The sequence below is a fragment of the Gymnoscopelus microlampas genome, assembly GCF_963454915.1.
Source record: "Gymnoscopelus microlampas genome assembly, chromosome: 6".
Classification (NCBI taxonomy): Eukaryota; Metazoa; Chordata; class Actinopteri; order Myctophiformes; family Myctophidae; genus Gymnoscopelus; species Gymnoscopelus microlampas.
This window is the reverse complement of record NC_139943.1, coordinates 44,807,045-44,830,049: the sequence shown is the minus strand read 5'-3', so window position 1 is coordinate 44,830,049 and position 23,005 is coordinate 44,807,045. Positions and strand designations below refer to the sequence as shown.

General features: G+C 41.6%; 1 protein-coding gene across 1 annotated transcript; it reads left to right on the top strand.

Annotated features, from left to right (window-relative positions):
* Positions 1-21,345: 21,345 nt before the first annotated feature.
* Positions 21,346-22,155, top strand: LOC311047015 (leptin-like; the record flags this gene model as incomplete). The annotated part of the gene is made up of 3 exons (XM_084059599.1): positions 21,346-21,447; positions 21,595-21,705; positions 21,814-22,155. 3 exons carry the CDS (start codon positions 21,346-21,348, stop codon positions 22,153-22,155), a joined length of 555 nt encoding a protein of 184 aa, XP_083915725.1.
* Positions 22,156-23,005: the final 850 nt, after the last annotated feature.

Sequence of the window (23,005 nt, the reverse complement as noted above, 5' to 3'; positions counted from 1 at the left end):
GTGAGCGTTCCGGTTATTCTTGCCTGGAATACAAGAACGCTCGTCCCAAAACACGCTCGCCGCTGTCAAATCTGGCGACCTTGGAATGGTCGGACCCACAAATCCGGCGACCTCTGAGTGGTCGGGCCCACCAGGTCTTTCTGGTATTTAGATGGCGGACCCCGTCTTGGTAACTGTTTTGCCTAACTACTTCCTAACTTAATATTAGGGCCTGTAGTCTGTTCTCACCAAGCGGGCCGAGTGGTCCGCCTCGCTGGGGGGCGGACGATCTGCTGAAAAAATGGGGGCGAGTGTGTTTTGGGGCAAGCTTTTCGGTTGCCGTTGCCTGCCCTGGTCAGCACACTTGTGTGTGTTTTTCTCGGTTATTAACCACTTAAACTCTCTAGTCGTAGTGAAACAGACCTAAGTTTTACTTGGACTGCTTTATTCTGTCTGTGCCAAATCTCTTTGCCAAAAATAGCCGATCTAGAAGTTCACAACACATCGCAACACCACGCGTTGTGAACTTGTAGATCAGCTATTTTTGGCTAATGTACCCGCCAAAATGTGGATGCTGGGGTTCAAGTGGTTAAATGAATGAATGAATTATTAGATTGTAAATGGAGAGTAAATGGCTGGTCTGTCCTTAGTGGTGATGGATGGCTGGATGGCTGGATGGATGGCTGGCTGGATGGATGATTAAGATCACCAAGTATATTTTGTTTCATCAAATGCATGAATGGGTCGATGTCTTCATTCTTAAAAGGGAATTTTGGACCACGGTTTTCTTACCTTTTCTATGATGTCTTAGTGTAACCCTCTAGTTCGGTCTGCTGCTCAGAAGAACCACACAATGCTTCGCCTCTGTTCACCATTTATTTGTAGACACTGGTGGAGACAGACTATGTTCATGTCAAATGTCTGCAACATGGGTACAATACTCCAGACATTGTTTACTCCAGACATTGCGTGTTGGAGTCAATGAGCAACGGAGCTCATTGACTCCAACACGGAAGGATTAATTAAACACACATAATGAATGCAAATATATAGGCACACTGTACCCAACAAACAGTAACATTTAAATTCCCAACCCAAACATTGAAAACTTCTCATACATTCTGAATACAAAACCCCTTCCAACACACACCTGGTGGGGACAGACAACATGTTCATGTCAAATGTCTGCAACATGGGTACAATACTCCAGCTCCTGTACACAAACACAATAACATTCAATTATTACAGGCTAAATGCAATGAGTCAAATGTTACAAGTTAGCTTAAATCAACTCCTGCACATTCATACAGTATGTTAAACAGTGTGTACAGACTTCAGTTAATACAGGATTAGAATACTTTCTATCATAGAAATGGAACAGAGTTGTAAACACCAGCATACCGTTGCCCATTGACTCCAACACGGAAGAAAGAGCAGCGTCACGTGTGCACATTTGACCACAGTGAATTGTGGGTCCACTAGCAGAGGGCGCTGTTGTTCAGACAATGTATTATAGAGAAAATAGCATGAACAAAATATCTAGAGAGGGTGCATTATGTTGTCAATAAGCTACATTTTGACAAACTTCATAAAATAAAATAAATGTAAAATAACTCCTGTTACACTAGGATGAATGGTACAGTAGAAAAATGTCATAATTCCATCCCGGGTCCGCCACAGCTTAAAATGCGCGCCAATAGAGCACCGAAGTCTGACGTAATTTACTCATCCTACCTGGGTTGCAGTTTATTTCCCCCATTCAGAATCCCCATAGACTTGTTTAATATCGCGTCAAATAAGAACTGCATTCCAAAAATAAACAAATGACCCCGGCGGTTTGGCTCATATGGATATGAAGCATCAACTGACGGTGAGAAAACGCTAATGTTACTGCGGCCGAATTAGTTACATTTTCGCCAGAAATAGACTTTATCAAATATGAGTGACTGACTATCATAAACGATACAGAGACACCTCCCTGACAATATCGCCGGGACAGTTTGTTTATTTTTGGACCACAATTCTTATATGAGACGATTCTAAGATGACCCAATGTTATTCTCCATAGAGAAATTACTTCCGCAACCCAGGGGATGAACGAGTGACGTCAGGACTTCAGTACTCTATGCCTTGCGCTAGATCATGTATTTTAATAGCTTTTTTAGATCTGACGTTCTTAGTGACAGAACCCTATGCAACCGGGTTGTCTTGAATGCCCCCACCGTAAATCTCGCTAGACGAGATTGAAATCTCGAGATTGAAATCTTAGCGCGTTTTAAACTGTGGTATTGAGTTATGACATTTTTCTACTGTACCATTCATCCTAAAATATCATAACATCATAGAAAAGGTAAGAAAACCGTGGTCCAAAATTCCCTTTTAAGTGGGCTGTGTATTGTGTATAGTCGTCTAATCTGCTTTCGCTTCAGCTGATCTAGTCCATTGGTTCTCAAAGTGGGGTCCGGGGACCCCCAGGGGGTCCCCAGCAAAATGTGTTAATATAGCGTCACAATCATTTTAACCACAAACCATATTTTATACTTTGGCTATTCTAAAATAGCAGATATACAAGCTCATAGCGCGTCACTTCGTGCCGTGCTTTGAGCTTGTAAATCTGCTATTTTAGAAAAATCTGTGGCACAAAATATTTTTTAGATGTGGTTGGGGGGGGCACAGCCGAATACATATCATTTTGGGGATCCTTGACATGAAAAAGTTTGAGAGCCACTGATCTAGTCCACATGCTGGCGGCTGGGGATGTAGCCATTACTGGATGGATGGAGGGTCTTCTCTCCCCCCCCCACCCCCCACCACCACCACTGGCTAGGCTGGATGACCAGCTCCTTGCTATTTTTATCCCTGTGGTGCTGTTTCTGTTTCTCAGCCAGTAGAGGGGAGGGATATATAGAGAGAGAGCAAGGGGTGCCTGCACCCCTTGCTCTCTCTCTTTCTCTCTCTCTCTCTCTCTCTCTCTCTCTCTCTCTCTCTCTCTCTCTCTCTCTCTCTCCTCTCTGGTTCTCCCTCTTCATCTTTCTCTCGCTTTCTCCCTCTCACCCCCCCCCCCCCCTCTCTCTCTCTCTCTCTCCCTCTCTTTCCTTTCTCCCTCTCCCCCACCTCTCCCTCTCTTCCCCTTTTTACTCTCTCTCTCCCTCTCTCCCTCGTTTTACTCTCTCCCTCTCTCCCCCCTCTCCCTCTCTTTCCTCGGCACCGTTTCCAAAAATAGCCCTGAGTCGTGATCAGCTCGTCCTTGAGAGAGAGAGAGAGAGAGAGAGAGAGAGAGAGAGAGAGAGAGAGAGAGAGAGATGTATTATTGCCTACTAGAATCAGAGGAGGGGTTATTATGGATTTGATACAAATAGTCACTCCCGCCAAGCCAACCCAGCGCTGGGCTGAATTAATGTGTTGCTATTTTTAGGGGTCCCCGTGTTTCCAGGGGAGACCTAATGACGCAATGACGTCAATGCGGGTCAATCGCAGAACCGGAGGAATTGAAGTGGCTTCCATTTGGTGCTTTTGCAGTATTTTCAACAGAAAGGAATGGATGGAAACGGGTTTGCAAAAACAAAAAGGAGTTATATTTCTCTTTAAACGCATGATCGACAAAATGCAAGGTGAATCAAAAAAAAATGCAGAAATGAAAATACACGTCGCCCCATCCATCCCTTCGAGCGACATCGGTAGTAACAGGGAGGTGTGTATGGATGCTTTTTTTTCCTCTCTCTCTCGCGCTCTCTCTCTCTCTCTCTCTCTCCCTCTCTCTCTCTCTCTCCACATCAACCACAGCGATCTGTGGGATGATGATGTCTGCCAGTGTCTGTAGCCTGATAGAAAAAAAGAAAAGAAAATATATATATATTTATTTTTATATAGGCTATATTTCACTGTGTTGATTTTCTCTCATAGCTCAGTTCATTTGTTCTCGTGTGATCGTTGCTTGTGTGTGCGTACTGTGTTGTCTTTTTCCCCCCTAGCTCTGCGTAACGCAATGTAGGCTTATTTCTATACCGTTACTTGTTGTGGCTGATTGATTGATTGATTGATTAATTGATTGATTGTTTGATTGATTGATTGGTTGATTGAATACTTACTAACAGTTTGCAAAAAAAAGCACAGAAAGTACAGTTCTATACAAAAGGATGCTAAAAGGATAAACCCAAGAAAGCACTAAGGCTTGTTTCCATTGGGGTCCAAGCTATGTATTCAATTCATCGAAAAATACAATGTTGTATTTGCATTTATTTTATTTATTCATTTTAGTTCTTGTTTTTTTTTCTCCCCAAGGGCTTGCTTTTTTTTGCACAATCCCGACCTTTTCCACAAGCGTGTGCATGATCCTGACGCACAGATCAAGGTAACAAGCACTTTCTCCCTCATCACCATCACACCTTAATCATTCAAACACACAACCTGCTAAATAGACGTTCATTCTCACATTGTACACGATTCTTCTGTTTGAGTTTCGAGCCACTTGCATGCATGCATTTTTTTTAATGTATTGTTTGATCCGGTCTTTGTGACACAGTTGTGTTGCTCGGGTCGAGCTCATCTGTGCGCGTCATAGCGGCTAAACGGTGGCGTTGACGATGCGTGAAGATTTGGTTCTTTCCAAAACTTTGAATACGCCCGTGGATTCACGTTTATATAATACCAAGCAAACAAACAAAATAAAGCGTGTAAGGCCTATAAGCATGTCACACAGAGGATACAGGATAGGTGGGAACTGTAGGGACATCTGGGCACCTCGATGTAAAATTGGCTATTTTGTCCAAAATTATAAGAAATAAAATATTTTAAAATGGTCTTAAGTAATGGAAAGTATACATGATGTGAACATGCATGTTACATCATTGTCAGACTTACTTGTATCCTTTAACTTCTTGTATAGGCTATGCCCCAAAATGACTGGATATACAGGTTTTGTATATAGGCTACTGTAGCAATTGAAGAAATATTAGACCTTAATTGTTGGATGTTTAAGCATGTTCTAATCATACTTTACTTTACTTTACTTAAGACCATTATTAATGTTTTTAACATTTTGGACAAAATAGCCAATTTTACATCGAGGTGCCCAGATGTCCCTAGTGCCCATCTATCCACAGAATGCCGTTTCATACATTATTCCATTGCTCGAAATCATAGCCATCACGATTTAAATGCAGGTTGTTTTCCATTAAGGAAGGCTGTAGAATGCAATGCATGGAGACCAGGTGACGTGGGTCTGACGATACAAGCAAACCCCAAGAGTGATGCATGTTGCATGTAGTGTGTGGCGTTCGTACACACATGCACACACATCACACAAACACACACACCCGTGCAATCTCACACACGCAGAGACACACATCACATCATCAGTCAAACACGCTCGCACGCACGCACACACACACTCACACGACATCATGTGAAGAAGGGGAGATTCTTGGGCGTTTACCAGCATTCAGGACCACAGACAGCTCCCTTTACGTCTGCACCCCATGCAATGCACCATAACGTGGGCCTTTTTGCCATTAAAACTTCAACAAAATAGTGCTTTTATTCGTGTACTTCATCCAGAAGTACACAATCTCTACAACAGTGGTTCTCAACCTGTGGGTCGGGATCCCCAGGGGGGTCTCCCACATGATTTTGGAGGGGTCCCCAGTTGACAGTTAAGATATTAAGTAAGAGACACAAATTGTGAAAAATAGCTGATCTACAAGCTCACAACACCTCGTGCTGTGAGCTTGTAGATCAGCTATTTTCACAATATTTATCTGTGGATTAACCGAGTCAAACAAAATGTAATGCCTCAACTCCTACAATTCTAAGTGCTTGTCAGGGTGGGGGGTCCCCAGTTAAAATATGATTAATTTAGGGGTCACGGCCTGAAGAGGTTGAGAACCACGGCTTTAGAAGGAGAATAAACCATATGAGTTTCCACAAGTTGTTTTTTCTAATTGACTTTTGTGTTGAATCTGTCTGTTCGGAGATGTATTGAAAGACTCACACACCCAGTGGTGTAAAGTATCTAAGCACATTTACTTGAGTACTGTAATTAAGTACAATTACTTTACTAGAGTATTTCCAATATTCAGTACTTTTACTTCTACTCCACTACATCTCAGGGGCAGATATTGAACTTTTACTATACAATTATTTGAAAACTTGAGTTACTAGTTACTTATTATTATTTCAAAACATACCAACTTCATTCCTATATACATGTATATAGGGCTGCGTTGTGATGCGACGCATTGTGAGCTTGTAGATCTACTACTGTATTTTCAAAATATATATTTTTTAAACATTCTGCATAATAAATACTTTTACTTTTGGTACTTTAAGTACATTTTGATGCCAATACTTTTGTACTTTTACTCAAGTACATTTTGAATACACTTCTACTTGTAACAGAGTATATCTACATTGCAGTATTGATACTTTTACTTTTACTTAAAATGTGAGTACTTTTTCCACCACTGCACACACCCCATTCAGCAGCATGTGTGTGTGATTTACACAGCATTTCTGAACTATGCTCCATGGGGACCCAGAGTAGGAATAGCCTAAGTTGGGTTTCATTTTAGCATTCTAATTGTTGTAATTTAGATCTGTGACACCAGGAGGTATCTAGACTACAACAGAAACACATGTTACCAGACACTTTGTTGAGAACAAATCAGAAGGTGTAGGTGAATATTCTAAATCTTCAGATTAATTCAGTCTCTGTTGTCAATAATGCTTTTGAATCTTAATTGCTGTGCTGCATGTTTTATGTTGTGCATTTTAGGTCACACACAAATGCTTACAGAACATTGACTTGCTCGCTCATTTAGCCTTCACACACACACACACACACACACACACACACGCAAGCACGCACACACGCGCGCACATGCACACGCACACATACACATACACATACACACTGTATTCACACACATAGACACTCAGGTCTGCAGTAAACAGCATTTATCACACTGTAGTATCGTCCATGAAACAGTTCTTCTCTCACCCTTCACACCTCTCCTCATACTCTCGCGTATTCATTACAACTCTGCTTCCTTCTCTCCCCACTCTCAAAACACCCAAAATTAATCATCACCTTTGGTGAGATACAAGCTTTTACTCACATGTCATCCAGTTATAATTGAATAATGTTTTCTTCATAGAGTTAGTTCATCATAATTAGCTTCGTATGTACCCATACCTGATTGCTGTTATGCTGCACCTGTGTGCCTCTCCCTCTAGCCAAATGTAAGGAGGCGTGGAAGCATACACAGTAACATCCTAAGTGTTCATTTAACTCCTCAATGGGCATGCAAGGGTCCATTTGGTTATATTTGTACACCCTCAGAGTTATAAATTGATAAATGAATGTTTTGATCTGGTTAATTTTACACATGGGCCTACATGGTCAATCAGCTGATTGCCTAACCACTTAAACCCTATATGGTTGACCGAAGTCCCTCAGGGCTTTAAAGTAGCCTATTTTCTGTTTTCGCACTACATTAAATATCTTTTCTGCAAATAGCCGATCTGCAAATGGTGGGCTTGTACATCAGCTATTTTCTGCGAAAGAATATGGATGTTGGGGTTTAAAAGTTCCAATGTGGTGTAAATACACACAAGAATTTAGATGCCACAAAAAAAATGTGTGCTAAATAGCACTAAACGTGGTTCTTTGGCTTGTAACCATAGGGCAACCTATCTGAAATGTGCTATAGCACCTTTATCAAATAGTGCTATATAGAACCGTTGGAGGTGCCTAAACTAAGCTGAAGAACCAGTAGAGAACCTCCAAAGAACCCTACAGGGGCTTAACAGGTTCTTTGTACAGCAGCGGTGCTATATAGGCCCTCAACCTCCCCAAAGCACCACTGTAGATTGACAGTTGACATCTCTGTGTGTGTGTGTGTGTGTGTGTGTGTGTGTGTGTGTGTGTGTGTGTGTGTGTGTGTGTGTGTGTGTGTGTGTGTGTGTGTGTGTGTGTGTGTGTGTGCGCGCGTGCGTGCGTGCGTGTGTGTGCATATGTCTGTACATTTTGACGTAGTAACACAATGTCCTGGTTGGCTACTTCCTTTACATTCTTTACATAGAGTCAGGATATAGATTTCCATCCCTATCCTGTCTGTCTCCATTTCATCTTCCACTCTATCCATTTTCATTGATCTGCGGTCATCATTAGCAGAAAACATGTGAGATGGTCATCATAAATGTATGTTTATGAAAGAGAAGATGCTCCTTTGAACCGCTGCTGATGAAAGTGTCAAGAAGACACTAATATATATTGCAAATTAACTTAAAGGGAAACTACATTCAGTTTAATAACTGACATTAGCTATTCTCTTGGTCTAGGATAGTTTAATCAATATTTATGAACATGAACAATATTCTTCAGAAAGTTGACACCACAGATCTACATTTGACCACTGGCTCATTAGATGTGTATTGGAAACAGACTCAGGAGCCTTAAAATATGTACATTTGTGTATTCATGCTCCAATTAGGCTTCAATGTATGGTAAAGATGACAGATTTGAAGCAAAGGATTTACCCATATAGTCAAAATTCACCCCGAAGTCCCCTGCTTTTGTAGTTGCTGTGTATCACTAACCTGGTAAACCCTCCCTCCGGAAATCTCATTTGTAATTTATTTCAGGAGTGAGTCTGGCATGATCGCCCATTCTGCAATATTGGCTGTGGGCTGGAGTTGGGCGGGAGTAATACCGTTGACTGACAACCCCTTCAGCCAATGATCGTTGTTCCCCTTCAGCCAATCAGCAGTGCATTTTTACCACCTCCAGACTAATGTGACGCAATGGGACTTTTGAGACGGCCATGCCCAAAATAGGTTGCCTTATTCGGATACATGCGTGTCACTGCCCGCCCCTGCCGGCTCTCTGAATTTTTGTTTTTAAATAGGCTCTGTCATGATTAATTGACCACATATATGAAGTTAAACAACAAAATTCTATCCAAGCGATATCTTAAAAGTAAATTCCGTGCCTCAAAAAAGAAGTTTGAGAGCGTTTTAAAACCGAAAGTAAAAAGTTTAACTGCCCACAGAAAACAATGGCGGCTCGTTCCATTTTTGTCGGCTGCACTTGGTTCCATTCGGGCTCACTCGAACTCGCCACCTGATTGGCCAACTTGCACTGTCAATCACAGAACGATGAGCGACGACGCTAATAGGCCATTTGGTGAACGGGCTAGAAACGCCCAGACAAGCCTTCAGGCCAGACTCCTTCCTGAAATCAAATGGAAATGAGATTTTCCGGAAGGAGGGGCTTTACCAGGCTAGTGTATCACAGCATTACATGACACTACCACTACCATGATCACACGTTCAAGGCCTATTGGAGCCATCCATACCAAATATAGGCACAACATAATCAATAATCATTAGTTAGTCAGTTAGATCAGCCAAATAACAGCTATTTCGTCTTCACAGAGATCTACATAAGTATGACATCATGGATTTGGAGCAGAACAAGCTCTTTCCTTTCAGTTATTACCATTAGTGCAGTTTCATTATTATTACACTGCAGAGCTCAAGACCCTGATGTTACAGGAGGGTGTGGGGGGCAGCCATTCAGGAGTCCCAAGTTGGTGTTGGCTAGTCTGACTCTGCACTATCACATCTTATCGCATCACAAATGGCCCAATTGTATAGGAGAGAAAAAAAGATTTCTGAAATACTTGGCATTCCTCTTCAATTATATTTCGGTCGAATTAGACGTTCACAGCTATACTGTACACACCATACAGCCATACTGTATGGTGTGTACTGTACAAGTCCCTTATACTGCACTTAAAAGGAAAGATTAGTGTAATTTATGATCAATTGTATTGTCCATAACTCCTTCTAGTCTCATTGAACTGTGATTGTGTCTTTCAGGTGCAGCAGCAACAGCAACAACAACAACAACAACAACAACAACAAATGTCAATGACTACTGTCAGTGTAAAACATTATTGTCCTTTTCAGGTCTTTTTGCGGTCTGGGCTTGCTGTCAAAATGACTATCCAGGAAGCCCTTACCCCAAAAAGCATCTGCAGGGGATCCTTGCATCAAAGATGAAATGGCTTAAAATCCTCCCTGTTGCCACACTGAGTTCAGTTTACACAATGTGAAAGCCCAAGTGTATAAAGTTGTCATTTTGCTTACATATAACTTGAGTTTCAGTGAAAATGTAGCTGTTCTGGATCCAGGGAAAAGTGGTCTGAAATATGTAGATCGTGTTCAGATCTTAGCTGAAGAAAGCTATTGGATTAGAAAGAGTCTGTCAGGTTGGGCAGCTACTCTGATATGTCCAGTAGATGGCAGTCTTGGTCTCCTCTGGAGACCTCTGTGATACATAGACTTTGGACAATTATGATGATCATCATAACTATGATGATCAGTATGTCTTCGTCTGTCGTGTGGCCGTTTGTAATGATGCTTATGAGCAACTGATGCAAATTATTCCATCGTGTGATGTGTCGAATGCCGAAAATAGCCAATCTACAAGCTCACAAGGCATGTAGATGCTATAGATGCGATGTGTTGTGAGCTTATCCCTGTATATCAGCTTTTATGGTGCTCCCCGTTGTAAGATGAAGTATAAATCCGGCTTGAGTGTGAAAATACTTTCCCATTCAGCTGCAGCTATGATATTTATTGTATGATGTTAAAGTAGTGCAATTACGGTATTAAATACTGTTTAATATCACATATTAATACCATGTGTGTTTCATTTGGAACTTTATATTTGTTTGTTTGTTGACAAAACAGGTATTTATTATTACCGGACAAATAGCAGTGGTCTCTGCCAGCACGCAGCATGACTCTAGTAAAGGCCGTGAATTAAATGCATCTGTAGACTTCTGTCTCTAATCCAACAACTGACTTGTCATGCAAAAATTAGTCATTTCCCATTCATCTCTGCAAAGCTCAACATTTCCTGGTCCAAGTGCTTGAAGCAGCACACCAAATGAGTGGCAGGTGCAAACAGATCAAAGTTTTATAACTTGTTTTTAACTAGCCCTCATGCACTCGGTTTTCCAGTAAAACAACACACACGCACACACGCACGCACGCGCGCGCGCGCACACACACACACACACACACACACACACGCACACACACACACACACACACACACACACACACACACACACACACACACACACACACACACACACACACACACACACACACACACACACACACACACACACACACACACACACACACACCTTATAATCAATCCCACATTGACCAACACATTTAGACCATTAACCAAGAAATGCATTGAACATAATACAAACTCGGACGTTACAGTCTTTGACGTATTTATCAAATCTTCAGGTCATGGCCAAAATGAGTGAATATATAAAACGCCTGTACGTTATTCATGGGTATTATTATTATCATTTTTTGTATGGTTGGTTGGTTGTCATATGAGACAAGCGTGGTGCTGCTCCTTATATATAATATTCTGCTTTAGGGTGACAAACTACCCTGTTCAACGCTGCCTTGCCTGTGTTATTGCATACTGTAGGTCATGGGTCTTCAATAGGGGGTCCAAGACCTCCAAGGGGTCCTCAGAGTTTCTGCAGGGGAGCCCCCAAATCTTTGTGTGATAGGGACTTCTTTTTTTTTTTTTACAACAATTTACAATTTAGGCATTTAGCAGACCCTCTTAATCCAGGGCGATTTACAGTAAGCAAGAAAAACACAAGGTAATACATCAAATGAATAGCAATAGTAATCTAGGATCATAGGTAAACCAAGAACCTCGGCCTAAACAATATTAAAAATCAATAATCTGTAATCTGTACGACTATACATGGATGGATGCCAGGTCTACAAACTAACACTAACCACTTCAACCCCAGCATCCCTATTCTTGGGAGAACGTTCATGCTTACAGTATGAGCTTTGTTCTAAACAGAGATGCATGCCTTGCTGATGGACACACTGGCTGCAGTGATTAAAAGCTGGACTTGTCAGTGATTGGACAGTCACACTCGCTCTGCCTTTAGAGATTATTAACTGGGGCATGTGCCCCAGTGTCAAAAGGTTTGTTTGCCTTTTGTTCTTTCCTTATTAGGTCTGTTGACATGCAATCCTGGGAGACCGGTGAGAGAGTAGCCTATCTTGGCTTAGTGTAGCAGAGTGCACTGCAGAGTCTGTGTACAAGGCATTTCACTTAGTCCACCTGCCTGCCATAATAGAAGGCTAAGGATGCAGGTGAATGCTTGTCTACCTGGTAGAAGAGCAAACCATAATATGGTTTGTTCTCCTGCCAGGGGAACATTACTATAAAAGTGTAGGTAGCTACAGGGAATACAGAAGTATGCTCTCTCTGTGTGTGTGTGTGTGTGTGTGTGTGTGTGTGTGTGTGTGTGTGTGTGTGTGTGTGTGTGTGTGTGTGTGTGTGTGTGTGTGTGTGTGTGTGTGTGTGTGTGTGTGTGTGTGTGTGTGTGTGCGTGCGTGCACGTGCGTACAGTGTGACTGTGTGTTGGCATAATGAGATACAATCTGCTTAGAGCTATTTTGTGTGTGCACCCATGAGTCTATTATAGACTATATCTGAGCGAACGTGTTAATGATAATAACAATAAAACATGAGTAAAATAATTACATTTAGGCTTATAGCCTACTTACAGTATATGTGTAGCCTATGTCTGTATGAGTTTGTGCACACAAGCATAAGTAAGGCCTACTGTAATCCGATTACACCAGTTTGACATACGGTACATTACCCATTGAAAATAATAATAATAATAAGATAAAATACTGTTGATGTATTATTGTATTACATTGAGAATATCAGGCATGGAGAGTTAAACTTAAATGTAATATTGATGTAACAGAACTATCTATCTATAATCAAAACTAAATGCTTTCAGTTGTACACTGCATTCATATAACACCTGCTCTGAAACACAAAATGGATATCAATGTGCTCCCACCTTGCTGTAAGTGCAAATCAGATTTCGGCAATTATATTCACACTGTTTTTAGTCTTGTGTGACACTTCGGAACTATTGGTCTGATATTGTGGCTGAACTTTCGATCGCCTTAACCGCTAGGCCAGCCCCCATGGAGTGTATTCCTAACGTATACATCACATGCTGCACTCTAAGATGGACACTTTTAAGTTTGGGACCCATACTTAGATGATATTGGACCTACGCCTCAGCCATACTTAAGGGGTTTCCTCATCATGTTTATCCTGCCTCTGTATCTGTTCTGCAATATGTATATGTAACCTTGTTATTTAATATGTTTGCATTTTAGTTTTTTGTTTAGTTTTTCTTGGGGGTTGTTAGGGTTGAGAATGGATTTTGTATCCATAATTCTTCTGTTTATTTTATATTCTTACCAGCTCTTTCTGTTTGTCATGCCTGAGCAGTTTTACTTTGTGTTGTTTGTGTTATATAATATATGTAGGTCTATATAAAAATCCAATAAACATATTCTGCAAGAAATAGATAAAAAAATGTAATAACAAAACAACTTGGAACATGGGAGTAGTGTTTTTTATTATGTTTCTTTGTTGGAACGTCTCCACATCAGAAATATGACTGGAGCCTTCCTGTAGCACATTTTTTAATGCATTATTCAAAATGCTTCTCCATCCAAAACACTTCTCTGAAATACATTGGCAGGAGAGATGACAACATCTGCAGTCAGGAAACATGCTGGACCTTACAAAAAAAAGCATGGTTTATAGTGCTTGTAAAGTGTAAGTGTTCTAACCATTTCCTTCCTACTCGTATTCTTGATCAATCACTTTTCTGAAGACCACAACCCAGTTGACGTCTCACATCTGAGGAAATGACAGCTAAACTTGTTGGCTGCAACGGTTGGACTGGATTTTTTGCAATTGCACACAATCATGCTGAAAAGACAAAATGACTCAGGTTTGGAATGAGAATGTCACTCAAAAGTGAAAGTTGAACTATTGTTCCCTGCTGGCAGCAAATACTGTACAGGATCGCTGAATTAGAATTCCCGTCATTCCTCTGACTCATCCAGATCATTTCTGCTGTGTGGAATTCCTGGTTTCCAAGTTGCTTTTGCAAGTGTAATCTGATACTGTTTACAACCTGGCCACACAAATTTTAATGACCCTTTGCTTTTTGCCAGTAACTATATTCTAATTTAATTACAAGCTTAAAGAGAATTACAAATTATTTAATTTGCATGGTAATATGTGTATGCATGGTTCTGTGTGTGTGTGTGTGTGTGTGTGTGTGTGTGTGTGTGTGTGTGTGTGTGTGTGTGTGTGTGTGTGTGTGTGTGTGCGTGCGTGTGTGCGTGAGTGCGTGCGTGCGTGCGTGCGTGCGTGCGTGCGTGCGTGCGTGCGTGCGTGCGTGCGTGCGTGCGTGTGAATATGACTTGAGAAGTCAAGCAGTAGGACACCGTTATAAAATATATGAGTCATCCTCTAGTCTACCATAAGTCATGTGACACTCTCAACATAAATTATTCATTAGGCCCGACAGTGTCCTTCTGCCACACAAGGTTGATTTACGGTAGGCTACGCGGTCCTGGAGAACTGCAGCGGGATAGGATTCCACAATTAACAAGGGGACAAGGGACACCTGACCATAAACCATTTGGTCAGGTGAACTCCACCTCCACCAAGTTTCACTAATGTCCAGACGCAGAGAAGGCTGTATTCATCCTACAACGTGTGTTTTTTCAATCATCCATAAACTTCCAAATGCTCATATATTCTTTGAAGACAAGTGAGTGTATGCTGAGCAAGAATGAAGGAATAAAGTTGCCTAATTACACCGTCTAGAACACATCTGAGTCAGCATGTGTTTTTCTGATATAGACGTTGCTTCCGGCAATGTTTGGGCATGTTGTTTTTCTCGCTGACCCATTTCTCAAACATGACCAGAAGTTCGTGAGTAAACTGTATACTAGTAGGTTCCAGAATTCCACAACAATCGGGGAAACAGTCAGAGCGTAAGTGTCGTGATGCACAAAAGTCTGCTAACCGCTTCCTTTAAACAGGAGCCAAGAGGAAGACTGCAGTCTTCCTAGTAATATACACAGGCAACATTTTAAGGCAATGTACTGTAGTACTGTACATTGTAGCTTCTGTATTTATAGAATGTGCAATAAGGCATAACCATGTACAGTATACAGATATATTTTTATGTTATTATCATGAAACAATAATGCCATTTGCCATCAAGTAGGACCTGTGTACTATGATCTTTCATAGACAGGTAAAACCGCTGACAGAGAAGTTATTGGAACAAAAGATAATTCAGCAGCAACTTAATATCCGATCCAGATGGAAGCAAATCAGTTTTCAATTGAAATACAATGTGAACTTTTGCTGGCAGAGTGAGCAGCTCTATAATCCCTAATAAAGCAGAGCTGGGAATAGTCGCCTGATCGCACTTTCCCAGAATGATGTCTTATATTGTTTTTACAGTATGTCTCTGCGCCAATAGTTATTTACTTTGTTGAGACCCCGTGAGTGGTTGTGTGTATACGTTGGAGTGTGTGTGTGTGTGTGTGTGTGTGTGTGTGTGTGTGTGTGTGTGTGTGTGTGTGTGTGTGTGTGTGTGTCTGTCTGTGTGGGTGAGAATACGTGTATGCATGAACAACAGGCCATATGTATACGTTTGCATGCATGCATGTATGTGCGTGCCAGTGTGTGGAACTTACTGTAAGTGACCTGCACAGAATCAGAAACTGCCCTTCCCCCTTAAGGTCCATGCTGTGTTTCTCATTCATGCAGATCTTGTACGCACAAACGCTCACTCAAGAGGCCCAGTGAAAACATCTTAAACACAGCCCCTTCCGTTCTCCCACCAAGGACAGACGTACAAGACTCAGGTTTCAAAAAGATTGCACTGAGAAATGCAAAGATTACCTAACACATTTCCAGTAAGTGTATTTACTCCTTACGAAAGTATATAAACAAGATGGTTGAAGTGTGCGGGTAATCTTCCACAGCTAACCACTGTTATGAAAATATTAAGCAATAAAAAACTAATCGAAGAATTGGATGCCTCTACTGTATGTCTGAGATACAAGTCGTGTGTGTGTGTGTGTGTGTGTGTGTGTGTGTGTGTGTGTGTGTGTGTGTGTGTGTGTGTGTGTGTGTGTGTGTGTGTGTGTGTGTGTGTGTGTGCAAAGCTGAAGTTCTGTAATCGCTACAACCTTGATCAGACAGGGGAGGAACAAAGTGAGTGAATACAGAATGTATTATTCTGTCATAATGTAAATGTGTGATCTCCTGGTCCTCCATGGCACATGATTGAACCTCACTGTAGTCATGTTGGCACATACTGAGCAGTGGCTTCTCTTAACCGATTGTGTGATAGCATCCTTCTTGAAAGGATGACAAGAGAATCCACCTGGAGTGGTGAACTCCTACAGTACATAGTAAAAAAAAGTGTTATGGTAATTTATCACACCCTCAGATATAATGTTTACACTCATATACATAACATTACATAAATGAACACTGAGGTTTTTAGGTATGATGGGACTTTCAATTAGTTGTAGTAGTTTTGATACATTTAAAAATGTTTTAAATACACTACTATTGATCCCAACACCATCATAATCATATTCAGAGTACCAGAACCCACCACTACGGCATATTATTGGCCTTTCTTACTTTACTGACAAGGTGCCTTCTTATTCTCTTCTATTACAAGGAAACATGCCTTACCGCCAACATATTTTACTTAGTGTTGAGCTTGAAAGAATGAAAAGCCTTTGATAATATACAAAGACCTATCTTGGACCATATACATACTGTAGATACTCTATCCATTTCACTTGAATGTGGTTTCGACTGATAACTGATCTAAGTTTTGTTTATTTTTATCATAGTGACTTTATTTTATTTTTATCATAGTGAATGTGGGGTGGTTTGAGGGGCTAATGGATGAAGATAGAGAGATGGAGAGAGGGGGAGAGAGAGAGAGAAAGGCATGAGCTGACCATTAGATCTCTGGAGAGTACTAGAAGCTTCTACTCCGCCATCAACACGGCATGCCACCATGAATGAAAGGAAAGAGACGTGTCACCGTACTGCTGACGTTCAGAATTTCTCTGACAAATCCAGTAAGTCACGGTATTGTCTACTCTGGGTCATGTGGTTCCACTTTGATGCTTTCAAGTGTTGTACAACCCTGGTCTTTGGGGATGCTTGTTACTGACGCTTCTCTACCCTGCCAGAAGGTTCATTGGGTTCAGCTGGTGTCCGTGATGTCTAATCAGGGACGAGTGAGACACAATAGGGCGCACGTTAAGACTTTCACATCTCCCTATAGCGCACAATTAACAGCCTGGTAAGCTAGAGCCCCCAAAAGACAGGGCAGCAGATCATTTTAAAAGCTGGAAATTAAACCAATGAGGGGGGCAGTACCAACAGTATGTTATAATATGGCATTCTCATAAACAATACATGTTATACACTTTTAAAATCATGTTTGAAGAGCTAAATTACACCCCCAGAAGCCAGTGGTGTGTTTTACAGGTCCTTGCATGGGCTGGATGGAGCTGTGGTGCCATGTGGAGTGATTTTGAGCAACTGACCAGTATTCCCAAACTACTTCAGTCCACCTGCCCAACAGTCATTGGTCCTTGGAGACATCACCTCTTAGATTATTGTTGCATTGCTGTCTTTTACAACATGCACTTTACATTAACCACTGCACTCATGCACCTATTAAACCACACCTCATTTGAATTACTACATTTCAGTTATTAAATGGTCAGTTTGCTGTGCGTCTTGTCGAGCACAATTAACATCCACGTAGGTAGACAAGTTGCAGTATACCAGGGGATTGTGAGGTAACCACAGCTGTGCAGCAAAGCTGCGCATATTATGCGATGGGCATATTATGCGATGCGATGGGCATATTATGTGATGCAATGGGCATATTATGCGATGCGATGCGCATATTATGTGATGCGATGGGCATATTATGTGATGCGATGGGCATATTATGTGATGCGATGTGGTGCGATTTTTTTTTAAAAAGGACCCCCGCATAATTATGCGCCATTTGCCTGATTATGCGGTACATTATGCGATCGCATAATCACATTTTTCTATAGGGTCTAACAAGTACCTATAGGGCCTACAGTAAGTGGTTAACATGTCTGAACATGTAGCAACATGTCTTTGTGCGTGCCCAAACGCAAGGGGGGTCTCAGCTTTGTCAGACATAAGAGGGGGCCTCCAAGGGAAAAAGCTTGGGAACCACCGTCTTACAGGGATTGAGTTTGATTGACAACACGCACTTTACATTAACCACTGCACTCATGCACCTTCATAAACCACACCTCATTTGAATGACTAAATTTAAGTTTATGAAATGGTCAGTTGAGCACAATTAACATCCTGGTACCTAGAGCACAATTAACATCCACGTAGGTAGACAAGCTGCAGTATACCAGGGGACTGTCTGGTAACCACAGCTGCACAGCAAAGTGCAACGTCCACAATTTTAAACATGTCGCACAAAATCTGAGCTAACTCACACATGTAATATCGTTGTGAAGCACAATTGTTAAACATTGTAAAAAATGAAATAAAAAAACTTTCTGAAACTGAACGCATCTGATGCATTTGTGTGAGCTCGGCTATTTATGCTATTCGTCATACAAGTATAGGGCCTAAGTGGTTAACATGTCTGAAAAACACGTGCATGCGTGTTTGTGCGTGCCCAAGCACGAGGGGGGGTCTCAGCTTATGTCAGACATAAGAGGGGGGGCTCCAAGAGAAAAAGGTTGGGAACCACCGTCCAATCTTACAGGGATTGATTCAGAGCTAGTCCCTGAAGCAAAAACGTGCGACATGTAAACATGTCGCACAAAATCTGAGCTAACTCACACATGTAATATCGTTGTGAAGCACAATTGTTAAACATTGTAAAAAATAAAATAAAAAGTTTCCAAAACTTTTAACGCATCTGATGCATTTGTGTGAGCTTGTAGATCGGCTATTTATGCTATTCGTCATACAAGTATAGGGCCTAAGTGGTTAACATGTCTGAAAAACACGTGCATGCGTGTTTGTGCGTGCCGAAGCACACGGGGGGTCTCAGCTTATGTCAGACATAAGAGGGGGGCTCCAAGGGAAAAAGGTTGGGAACCACCGTCCAATCTTACAGGGATTGAATTTGATTGGATTCAGCGCTAGTCCCTGAAGCAGAGGCCTCCTGTATGTGTTCAATAATGAGGGCATCTTGACAATGACTCAGAGGGGAAGGATTACTAGTGACAACTGGGTAGGGTTTCATCACTGCATTGGGCACAATCGATGTGCTTGTAAGATGTGACACAGATACAGCAGCACACGTGTTGAGAAATTCGCTCACTCACTCCAGATGTGCACATGCACGCACAGCCAATACTTATTTCTTTTGTCTTGCTCGCTCTTAAGTGACGTCGAGTGACACAGCAAACGTGAGCAATGTCACAACACGGGAATGGTAGCAATGAAAAATGATCAGTGGGAGGGGTGAGTGACAGCGTCCCAGCACCAAATGTCTTTTGTTGCTCATTTGTCTGAATATAACCTAGTTATAATGAAAAGGGGGGAAGTGTTGAATTGGAACAGTTAGTACCTGTGCATTTAATTTGAGTTTCTAAGAAAGAACCAGGAAATGATAGAGATTGAAAGAGATGAAAGAGGTACTGTCAATCACATAATAATTTGCTGGTTAGAACTGCCTTTTTGAACTGCTAATTGGAAAATTCAAGTTGTCATGTCGTGGTGGTCCGGAGGCCGGATTATGCCCAAATTTGGAGGTATGCTCGGCAGTGCAAATCACTGAGCCCAAAAAGGGTTGTTCGTTTTCTGTTGTAAATGACATCACATGCCCATGGAGATCCCCGCCAACAGACAAACAGCGAGGGAAAGACGTAGAGGGTTACGCAAAGGGGGAGTGTGAGAGGGGGAGAGAGGGAAAGCGGAAGAGAGGGGGAGAGCCTATATTACCCATGCAATTATAGGAATACAAACTTCTAGAACACAGTAACACAATGCAATGTGTATAGAGATTAGATCTATAATTGAGTTTCATTTTTTGCCGTTTTTTATTGAACTCCTATTTTTTAGGTTTAGGTACATTCGAATACAAACATTACAAAGATTAAACACATTTAATCAGGCTCTGACCGTCTGGTGCATTGTTCTAGTAAACTGTTAACATTAAAGAAAAAATTGGGTTGCTCTCCTGATAAAGATCAGTTTAATGTTCCATGCCTTTACAACAAAAAGTTTCCGGCTATCCTGCCCAGTGGTTCTTAAACTATTTAACCCTTACGGGTCCACTTGGTTCCATTTGTACACGGAGTTGTAGACCTGTAAGTACGGGATTTTCCTTTGTTAAAATAAATGTTAAATATCTCTATATTCTGTTTAGCAATTAGCTCTACAGGGTTTGTTCAGTTACAGGGGTCTCCCAGTCACTCCAGCTCTTTAGTAAGCAGAAAATACATTTTCAGGTCGGGATACCAATTGTATCCAATCAGGAGAGAGAAAAAGTGAAATAAATAAATAAACAGGCAAAATTGGAACTGAAACACAATAAAACTGAACCTGAAAAAATTATATAAACACTGTATGCTGAAATATGTTTTTGGGCAGTGTTGATCTTTTCAGTTTCATCAATGCATGTGAGCTGCACGTGGGTTTGTGCTTTTTGAATGAAATAGGTGAAAGTGGTTAGTCACCAGTGTTTTGTTTTGAACATCCCTCCCCTCCTCTGTCGTATGCTTGTCTGCCCTCCCCGAAGGACCCCGGGGGGGAGTTGGGACGGAGGGGAGAGAGGGGAGGGAGAGGAGTGGATGTGGGGGGTTGAGTGAGAGGTGAGTAAGAGATGAGTCAACAGCCCTCTACTATAAGACATCCTGATGGAGCCCAACAGTGGCACGCTCACTCTGATCAGACAAGGTAAGGTCTACTCTACTCTCCATGTCCTGCTTCACCAACTCTGCTATTACATCCTCCCTCCCTCTCTCCCTCTCTCTCTCTCTCTGTCTCTGTCTCTCATCGCATCCTTTTACATTCCCACTGTCCCTTTTCCACCTCTTACCTACAGCAGTTCACTTTCGGTATGCATGAATTGACTTTTGTGAGATGACACACAGCAAGTGTTGTTTAGAGCACGGTTCAACAACTGTAATTACAAATTCAGCACTTCCTGGTTCTACATTAGTTTGTTTTTTCTTTTTTAAATTACATTTTTATTTGAAGTAAGAGTAGTAGATGAGTGTTTGAGATATTCTTAAAATGTGCATGACATTTATCAAGATACTGTATGTCTGTTATCTTTGTCCCTGTTGGGAGTTCACAGGTGTCTCTTTTCCAAATATTGACTGGCATTAACAAACATGATGTCACTCACTGGATGGAAGTTTAGGTGTCGAAATGTGTACACATACATCCTCCAGTACGTGTACACATACACGTACTGCAGGCTGGCTTGGCAGCACGTTTGGAATCAAAGAGCATACAATTATGTCGGAGTAGGCCGTAACCCCTTTCTATGTCTGTTTTCTTAGGAATAACAAACACCGTGCATCCTGTGGACACCAAATATGGACTACACTCCAGCTCTCCTCGTATTTTCTCTGCTGCAGGTGTTCAGCATGGGCACGGCCAGCCCTCTACCCAGAGAAGTTCTGCTCATGAAGTCCAAAGTCAAAATGAATGCTGAACAGTTAATGAGGAAGCTAGACAGTTCCCTTAAGGTAACTGTTGCATTCACTGTGCGATTACTCCGCAAAAGAACCTCGAGAGCCCTTGCAAACAAGTTTCCAGTGTTCAAACTAATTTATGTCCTCTTCTGTCCTCTCTAGCTGCTTGTCCCTGCGGGCCGGACTATCAGCCCACATGCAGACAACTTGGAAGGCCTTTCCTCCATCGTCAGGGTTCTGGAGGGCTACGAGAACCTGCTCTCTGAAACCCTGGACGGAGTACCTCAGCTGAAACAGGAAGTGTCTTCGCTGAGGGGATACCTAGATGCCTGGAAGCAAGGCCACTGCAGAGACCAGCGGCCAAAGCCCCCTATGCAGGGACGCCTGGCACAGCTTCTGAGTCGGAAAGAGTACATTCACACTGTGGGCTTGGAGGCCCTTATGGGACTGAAGGACTTCCTAAACCAACTACTGAAGAACCTAGATCATCTCGGGAACTGCTGAGGGGCTTTTTGAATCCTGGTGATTTGAAGTTATTGATGTGGGTAACCGGTACAGTGGGCCCCGGACACCTCCGGGCAACTTTTTTATTTTTATATTTATTTATTTTATTTACCTTTATTTTATAAATGGGGCCAAATACATACAATTATTTTTATTGACATTTAACGTCAAAACCTGTGGATAGCCAGTCATTTTGGGCATAAACAAGAAGTTGAAGGGTAAATTTAGTAAACCTTCAAATCATGTATACTTTACATTATTTCCAACCATTTTCCACAGCATACATTTATTCTTAATTTATTTACATTTTGGGAAAAGAAATACCAATGTAACATGGGTTGCCCACTATGTTTAGTTGCAAAATCGACCTGTATCCGTTTGTTGATGTGTAGTTGGGTTGAGATTTTGCTGCGCAAATCTGCACCAACTTCCTCTTTTTGTGAGTTTGTGACATGCCGAACCAAAATTATTTGCCATCTGGTCTATGGCCCATTACTGTCCTTTAGTCACCTTTCTATAATGTACTTTTTATAATGTATATTTTCCAAGCCATTCATTCTTGACATATTTATACGTATTTAGAAAACTTGTCATGTTTCAATGAGATTGTTTACATGGTGGTGAATGTTTACTTTCAAGGAGTGTTTACACACAGGGGGATCAATGCTTTGCACAGTAAAAAAAGGTCTACAAGCTGCTGGCAGGCTGACCACGCTGCTATGTTGTGAACAAAGAGCTGAGCTCTGGATCTGTGACTGTTACAAGTACAGAGAAGCAGCGACAGTGAAATGTGAGACTTGTACTCACATTGCACCCAAACTAGCTGAGTAAGGCCGTCCTCTCTGGAGAA